The sequence below is a fragment of the Austrofundulus limnaeus genome, unplaced genomic scaffold, assembly GCF_001266775.1.
Source record: "Austrofundulus limnaeus strain Quisiro unplaced genomic scaffold, Austrofundulus_limnaeus-1.0 Scaffold313, whole genome shotgun sequence".
In the NCBI taxonomy this organism is placed as follows: domain Eukaryota; kingdom Metazoa; phylum Chordata; class Actinopteri; order Cyprinodontiformes; family Rivulidae; genus Austrofundulus; species Austrofundulus limnaeus.
Window position 1 is genome coordinate 84,026 of NW_013952715.1, and position 8,337 is coordinate 92,362.

The 8,337-nt window shown below is 38.4% G+C and overlaps 1 protein-coding gene across 1 annotated transcript in view; it reads right to left on the minus strand.

Moving 5' to 3' along the window:
- Positions 1–2,662: 2,662 nt before the first annotated feature.
- mrps33 (mitochondrial ribosomal protein S33) overlaps positions 2,663–8,337 on the minus strand; it is a 14,444-nt gene continuing 8,769 nt past the window's right edge. Inside the window, exon 3 of the mRNA XM_014021986.1 lies at positions 2,663–3,063. Coding sequence (XP_013877440.1) covers positions 2,958–3,063 — 106 coding nt within the window. The 3' untranslated portion in view covers positions 2,663–2,957. The remainder of the gene's footprint in view (positions 3,064–8,337) is intronic.

Sequence of the window (8,337 nt, forward strand, 5' to 3'; positions counted from 1 at the left end):
CTCTCAGACTGAAGAAGTCTCTTGGAGGAGAGACGAAACGTTTCATTAGAGAAGAACCCGTCCAGAAGACCTACACAATTTTTTTCTTTTTTAACTTTTTTACTACTTGAGTAATATGAAATATCACTACTCAAGTAAAATTTCAGAATACTCTACCCAGTTTAACTTCACTGAATAAATCATTATCACGTATCATTAAATCATTCAGTACATCATTAAATAATTAAATGTACCGTTGAATTATAAAATGTGCAATTAAATGTTTCATGAAATAATGTAAATCTCCCATTAAAGATAATAAACTATTAAAGACGTCATTAGATTTTGTAACATAACATTAACTAAATCTCCCAAATAATTAAATCTACCTTTTTTAATTATGAATTTAAATAATGCAATGTTATTTTAAAGAGAGGTTTGTAAAAATGTTAAAATATTTCAGTGTTTTTATTTATTACGACTCCACATTGGAGACACATGAAATACAGTGTAATAAATATGTTTAATTAATGTTTCTAGTAATCATGTTTATTGATTTTAACAATGCATTTCTTTGTCTCCTTTAACCCTCCATACCAGTGTACATTGGTGGGACTAATGCCATCAGCATAATGCAGTTCCAGCAGTTTCCTATTTGTTCAAGTGGTCTCCTGAGCTCCAGGTTTACGACTTTGTTATTAGAGGACCCCAGGACTCTGCACCTGAGCCCACCAGTTGCCCACACACCTCACGTGATAGAGGGGAGGAGAGGGTTGACACCTTTCCTCAGAGACTCCACGACTCAGTCAACACCTCACCTGTGTCTTCAGCGTCTGAGGTCTGAGTGGAGAGGGGTCGTGGACGAGAACCTTGTCCTGAATCCACAACTCTCGTTTGCTTGGACATTCCTGAACCATCTGCTAGAAATCATTTTACCAAACATTCCAGGTTTCGTTGCCAAGACATTTTTACTTTTTTGTTTGGGAGCCTTGATCCCTCCTTCTAACCAACCCGAGTCCGCGGCCCACCACCTCGAGGGCCTCAAAAGAAGAAGTTTTTAACTTTGGGCCGCAGAGGGCCGCATAGATTTAGAATACTGTGCAGTACACTTTCTCACCACTAGTAGCAGTAGTGCGCCACTCAGATGTTTAACAAATTTTTTTAATAGTAGAAGAATCTTCGAAACCTGCCGAGAATGGAAACCTGTTTTAAACTAAAAGTAGAAGCAAAAATGAAGGTAACCCAACAAAAAATAACCAAGTTTGTCGCTAATATGAAGTGCATCCTCTGGTTCTACCATGCAATATTTTAAAAATTCAAAACATTATCAAATACAGTTGCAGATACTGCTATATTTTAATTTGCACTTTATCAAATTTATTTTCATAGTTTATTTTTAAGCATGTTGTCAAAAAGCTGTTGTTACTGTTATTGTCACTAATATGAAAAGCAGCTTCTGGTTCTACCATGCAACAATTTAAAAATGCTTTATTTTCATTTAGTTTTTTTTTTTGAACATTTACATTAAATATTTTTGAATGTATTTTATGATCACAAATGTATTTATTGAATTGTCTATTTTTGTTGTTTTTTTATGTTAAAAAACCTTTTTGTGTTGATAAGCCCGAGTGGTCTGTTGACTGACTGTTGTATTTGTTCAAATAATTGTTACGAGCAGGTTACAATATTAAAAAAAATGTTTTTCATAATCATGTCTTGTAACTGTCTTTGTACCATCACTGGGTTGGTGCGGTTTCTGCCTTTAACTGTTTCAGGGGCTTTTATTTTGACACACTTACAAAAAGATAAAATGTCAAAAGGAATTTAAGGAATTTTATGGGTGACTGTTAAGGGGTTAAATGTTTTCAGATGCTACTGGGGGCTATTATTTTGAAAACCAGAGCGTCAGATGACTTCCTCCAGGTGTTTTCTTTAGTTTAACATTCTTACAAACAAATAAATAAATAAATAAATAAAATGTCAAAAGGCATTTAAAAGGATTTCATGGACGACTGTTATGACTGTTACGGGGTTAATTGACAGGAGTTTTACTTTTAAACTCTAAGTGTATTTTATTTAGTTATAATGCAAATACAATATAAATTAAACCAAGATTTAGAATAATTATCATTTTTATCTGTATGGTAATGTGTGACTGGGCCTCATGTCACTTTATATTGAACAAATTGGGTCCCGAGGTCAAAAAGGTTAAAGAACCCCCTGATATCCAGGTCTGTATGTCGGCAAAATATCTCATGTACCACAAGTTTAATGAAGCTTTCAGAAAGTTTTCAGCTGTACATCTTCAGTCTGATGAACACCACCCGGCTCCCCCTCTTCCTTATGCCTGTTGACTTCGAAGTCCAGCCCCAGTTACCGCTGGGATGCTCTTGAACGGATGGCCTCCAGAGGTCCACACCACCCACACCTGTCCCGCAATATAGAGGCCTTCAGTGCTCACATAATGCACTCAGGAGGTGACAGAAGAAAGTAGTGAAAATAAAATTCCCGGTATGCCGTGGTTAAAATAACGCGCAACATTTGTCCAAACCTTTGGTTACGGCGGTAAAGACAAAAACCATCACAAACACGCCACACCACTGCTGCTGCCTGTCGCCGCTGCCAGTGCTAGCTTTTTCCATCTACACTGAACGACTGCCCTGATTAAAACTATTATATTATATACAGTTTTAAAAAATGTTTTATTTACATTTGTATTTTCACTCTGTATGTCTTGTACATCATCTGTTCAGAAACAACAGCATTCAGATCTAAAATGAATAATTACAGTCCACGTGGACAGGAGCATTTTAACTAAATATTGGTTCAATCTAACAGGAAGGCTTCAGATGAAACTGAGAGGCTAATGGAGTTGTTTAGCGTTAGCATCCTCTCACAGAAACAACCTGCAGTCCAACTCTTTGAGCCTCCTCAGATTGTAGTCCTGACTTTTTGTGGAGGAGCAGAAAGGTCTCTCCTCATTTCTTCTTGGCCGCTCTCTTCCCCTCTCCCTTCTTTGGTGAGCCTTTGCCCCTCAGTCTCCTCAGACGCTCCATTTCTTCCTTGAAGTCCTGATGCTCATCTCTGGAGGAAAAACACACAATATATTAACCAGATGTATTTTGTTATAATACGGTATCAAAATATGATGGCAGTATGTAAAAATGCTGACTGTACTGAAGGTTATCTTGTGGTATCAAAATATGATGATGTATGTAAAAATGATGACTACGCTAAATGTTACAGCGTGGTATTAAAGTATGATGACTGTAGGGCTGCCACGATTAGTCGATTAATCGACGACTAATCGATTATTAAAATAATCGATGACTAATTTAAAAATCGATTAATCGTTTTTTGTTCACTTTGTTCACTTTGTTTTTCTCTCCTAACTGCTTTGTCACCTTCCACTGCCACGTCTGCCTTTCTGTCCTCGACACACATGCACAGTCACAACACATTATACAGACAGGTTCTGGTATCATGGCTACCCAGCAACGGAGCTCAAAAGTGTGGGATCATTTTAAGAAAATGAAAGAGAAACCTGTGTAATATCTGCAGAGCAGAACTTGTCTTCCACAGCAATTATTTTTAGTTAGCATATAGCTAAAATCTAACCATGGATATATAATAGCAGCTGCATTCTGGCACAATAAGCTGTATGTTTTATATTCAATTAACGTATGATCCTGTTATGGAATAATTATGTATATCTGTTCTACCTTGACACTGTCCAGTAATCACATCTCATGATAACTAGTTTCAGCTGTTTTACTCTATCGGCCCAGACTTCAAGACTCCAGCAATGCATGACCTCTTTTATTTTGATAAGGTGTTTCCGGGCTGACAGCCCTGTCATTGGTTAGATGGTTCACAGTTGGCGAACTGTGATTGGTTGCAAGCATATTACAGGATGTTATATTATCGGCTGCTCTGCGCTGACGAGCCAGCCACAACTTGACAGACTTCTCTGATTGACTTCTGCTCTGTTGTTGCTCAAATTAAATCATTTGACGACCACACACGCAGACTTCCTGTGCATTTATTCCAACGTGTTTCTGCATTCTTGGTAAATCGTGCCACCACAATCCGATTAGTCGACTAATCGAAAAAATAATCGATGATTAATCGATTATAAAAATAATCGTTTGTGGCAGCTCTAGATGACTGTATGAAAAAATGATGACTATACTGAAGGTTACATCGTGGTATTAAAGTATGATGATGCTACGTAAAAATGATGACTATTCTAAAGCTTATATCGTGGTATAAATGTATGATGACTGTATGTAAAAATGATGACAATGCTAAAGGTTACATCGTGGTATCAATATGATGACCATACATTAAAAAAAAGACTACGCTAAATGTTACATTGTGGTTTCAAAATATGATGAAGGTATGTAAAAATTATTGTTGCAAAGTTTATATCGTATCAAAATATGACAGTATACCGGGGTATGAAGATGATGAATACCGCCCAACAGCTGAGATTATAGCTTTGTGATCAGCGTTTCATGTCAAAAAGCCTGAGAAAACCTTAAAAGATATGTTTCCTCAGACATTCGGGCCTGATGACCTTTTGACCTCTGTAGGTGTGCTGTGGTATCTAGCTCTGGATCCTATAAAGGTGGTGTCGGACCAAGTAAACCAGTATTCTTTGTTGTACACCACAACATACCCATCTAGGTCTTCTCTGTTTCCATTTAAGATTTAATCTGCTGGAGTTCATCTTAGAAATGAAGATGGGCAAGTTTGGTCCAGTTTTTCAATCACTAATATTTCTCATCAGGGCTCTAGACTAACATTTTGCACTGGTTGCACCGGCGCGCCTAACATTTTTTCTTCAGGTGCACCAGCACAAAAGTTAGGTGCACCCAAATTTTCAATCACGTCACATTTAACATCAGAGTTTTACAGGTTATTTTTTAATCACTGTTCATTAAGGCAACATTAACTCAAAAATAATTAGTTAACAATCTAGTAACTTCGATCTGGGTAAAAAAAACAAACTACGATTGTTTCGCTATGTGTGCGCGCACGCGTGTGTACAGACTTTTGCTTCATGGTGGGTACAATTATTGACCATTTACCCCTTACACAAAGCCAGGTGAGGTTAGGGTTTGGGTTAGGTGTGTAACCTAACTGGGAGGTTATGGTTGGCTATGGAATTGACAGTGAAATGAATGGAAGTCAATGCAAAGTCCCCATGAGGATAGAACAACAAACGTGTGTGTGCAGGAGGTGTGGAGCGGAGCCCGCGAGCAGAGCGCATTGTTATTAGGAGAGATGAGACTGTCGATGGGCCACCATTGATACTGCTGGATTATTTTTATGGAAAATGGAAACTTTTTTTCCAGCGGGCGACCGCTCCCCCTCCCCCTCGAACAACTGGTCGCACCAGTGCGACCGGACATTTTTTTAGTCGCACTATTAGGAAATCAGGTTGCATTTGCGACCAAATTGGTCACACTCTAGAGCCCTGCTCATCCATGTGGGGTTTAGACCTGAACATGTTTTCTGCCAGAGATCTATGCAGGTGTCAAGTGTAGCTCTGCAGCTCCTAAGACAAACTGGAGATGTACCTACAGGTAAACAATATTATTTTGGGAAATTTTAACAACTTCAGTCTTCAGAAAAAATGCCTGACCTGCATCAGTTTGTAAGCCTGCAGGACTGCTTGGAAACCACAGACTGTGTGTACGTTTCCCAACAAAAACCCTGGTTTAACAGGGACAGAAAAAAAGAAAGCCTTCAAGAGGAGTACAAGACAGCTCAGTATGAACTGGAGAGTCCATGAGAGCAGAAAAAAGGATCACTCACAAAAAGACTACTACCTCAACCAAAACATGTGCAGGATGTGGCTGGGTATCCAATCTGTTGCAAACTACATAAGAACCACCACCACTAGGGCTGTAGTGATACACTAATCTCACGAACCGATACGATATTCGATACTCTGCTCACGATACGATATATATCACGATATTCAGCGAACCATATGATTCGATTTTCTGAACAATTTTAGAGGGACAGAGTGATTTTGGGGACATTTTGTGACTGTTCCATAGACTTGGATTGAATTAATTGAACTGAAAACTGATTAAAGCACAAACTACACAATACCTGGCTCTGATTGGACCGAGACCTAGTCTACAGCTGGACAAAATTAATCAAAGATGCAGTGAAAAAATTTGTTTTCTTTAACTGAAACAGAGCAAACTGTAGCTTACAATCCTAAATAGTATTTGGTTCCATCCAGGTAACTTTGGCCAATTGGCCAAGCTACTTTTCTCAAATCTTCAGGTTTTGCTGTTTATGATGAGATTAACACAGTTAAAGACTTTGAGGTAAATTATTTTGTTCCCATGTTACAGAGGGGGAACAGATTATTTTAAACAACTGAAATATTTGGTTCTTGTTTCAGCAATAAAAAAATATAAATACCGTATTTTTCGGACTATAAGCCGCGACTTTTTTCCTGAACTTTGAACCATGCGGCTTATAGACCGGTGCGGCTTATATGTGGATTTTTTTCTTCGGCCACCAGGGGGCTCTTATGCTCCATTTGCTTCAACCACTCGCTTCAAAAAAAGAAAGGAAAAAAAAGAAAAAAGAAAAAAGCGATCGCTTCCAGAGCCGACTGTTGTACCAGGAAGCAGCGATTTAAAGATAGTCAATGGCCAAAAACTCATAAAAGGGGATAAAACAGGCATTTTTCACGGTGGAATCAGACTGATAAAAACTTTGGAGCTTAATCCAGGACTAGTTTGTGGATAAACGTTGAGTGAAGAGCCGCAGACTTTTTTTTTTCCCTCATTGCACTCCCCGGGGAAGAAATCCCATGCAGTGACGTATGCTGGAGCAGGAGGGCTTTCCCACCACAGCTTCAGAGCCAGCATTACCCCGGGAGGACAGCGACACAGAAAGCAACATTGAACAGATACCGCTGTGTGACGCAGCTTTTCTCAGCTTGTTTACCTCCGACACTGAAGAGGAGGACTTCGATGGTTTCAGTTCGCCGGAGGAAGATGAATGAGATGTTTTGTTGGACCAGAAACTGTTAAAGAAAACTACCAAAATAAGGTCAGTTAAGTGAACCGTATTCCTCCGAACTTTAATTCTTAAAGGTTTGCTTTTTATGTTTTGATGTTGAATTCACCTTTTTGACAGCAAATTTGGGTGTACTGTTTTCTTTATGTTGGGGGTGCGGCTTATGGTCCGGTGCGGCTTATATGTTAATATTTGCGGATTTTTGTTTTTTTTTTTAAATGCAGGTGCGGCTTATAGTCCGAAAAATACGGTACACACTATGTGTTGGAAGACAGTGTTTGGTGGCTGACTGATAAATAGTGAGGCTAAAGAGAACATGAGAAAAGTTGGAAAAGGACTAATTCTATTATTTATCATTCTTATTTTTATCACGTTAATGGAGGAAGAAAAGGAGTATCGGCTTCAAGAATCGGCCAAAGAAATCGTCTGCACGTATTGTCGTATTTCGTCAAAATAATCGGTATCGTATCGGCCATCAAAAACCTAAATCAGTCAATGTCTAATTCTGACAGCTGCTGTCAGTCCCATTTTTATTTTCAGTGATTTTATTACTCCTGGTTGCTCTTTGGTTAAAAAAAATGTCATTTTTATTCTCGTCTTTACTAAGAGCAGCTAGTTTTGTTTCAGGACAATAAAGTTTCTCTGATCTTTGAGTTCGCTCAGATTACAAACAAATCATCTAAGTTTCATTTTGCTGTAAATCATTCTGACTAGGGGTAGGAATCTTTTACTGTGTTACAATTCGATTCAAAATTGATTTTCGATTCAAAATTATTTGATTTATAAAAATTTCTGCTTCAGTCTATAGAATCTGCATGATCTACTCCAGTCTGTTTTGCAAGACAGAATGACAAATACAGGCAATAAAGTGTATTTTTCACATTAAATATGTTTTGAACATTAATCCATGCTTAAATGTATTTTTTTCCAACCGTTGCATTAAGGCAATGTTACATATTTCTTAAGTAACAAAAACAAAAGTGAATCGTTATTTAAAAATAATGTAATTAAACATGCTGCCTTTTCAATTTTAAGGAAAGTAATTTTTTCGAAAAATCCTGCCTGGACCACAGCTATAAAATACATTAGAACAAAAATAAAGTGCTTTGAGATTTGCGTTTCTTTATTGTTGTACTATCCATCCATCCATCCATCCATCCATCCATCCATTTTCTTCCACCTATCCGGGGTCGGGTCGCGGGGGCAGCAGCTTCAGAAGGGAGGCCCAGACATCCCTCTCCCCAGCCACTTCTTCCAGCTCCTCCGGGGGAACCCCAAGGCGTTCCCAGGCCAGCCGAGAGACAT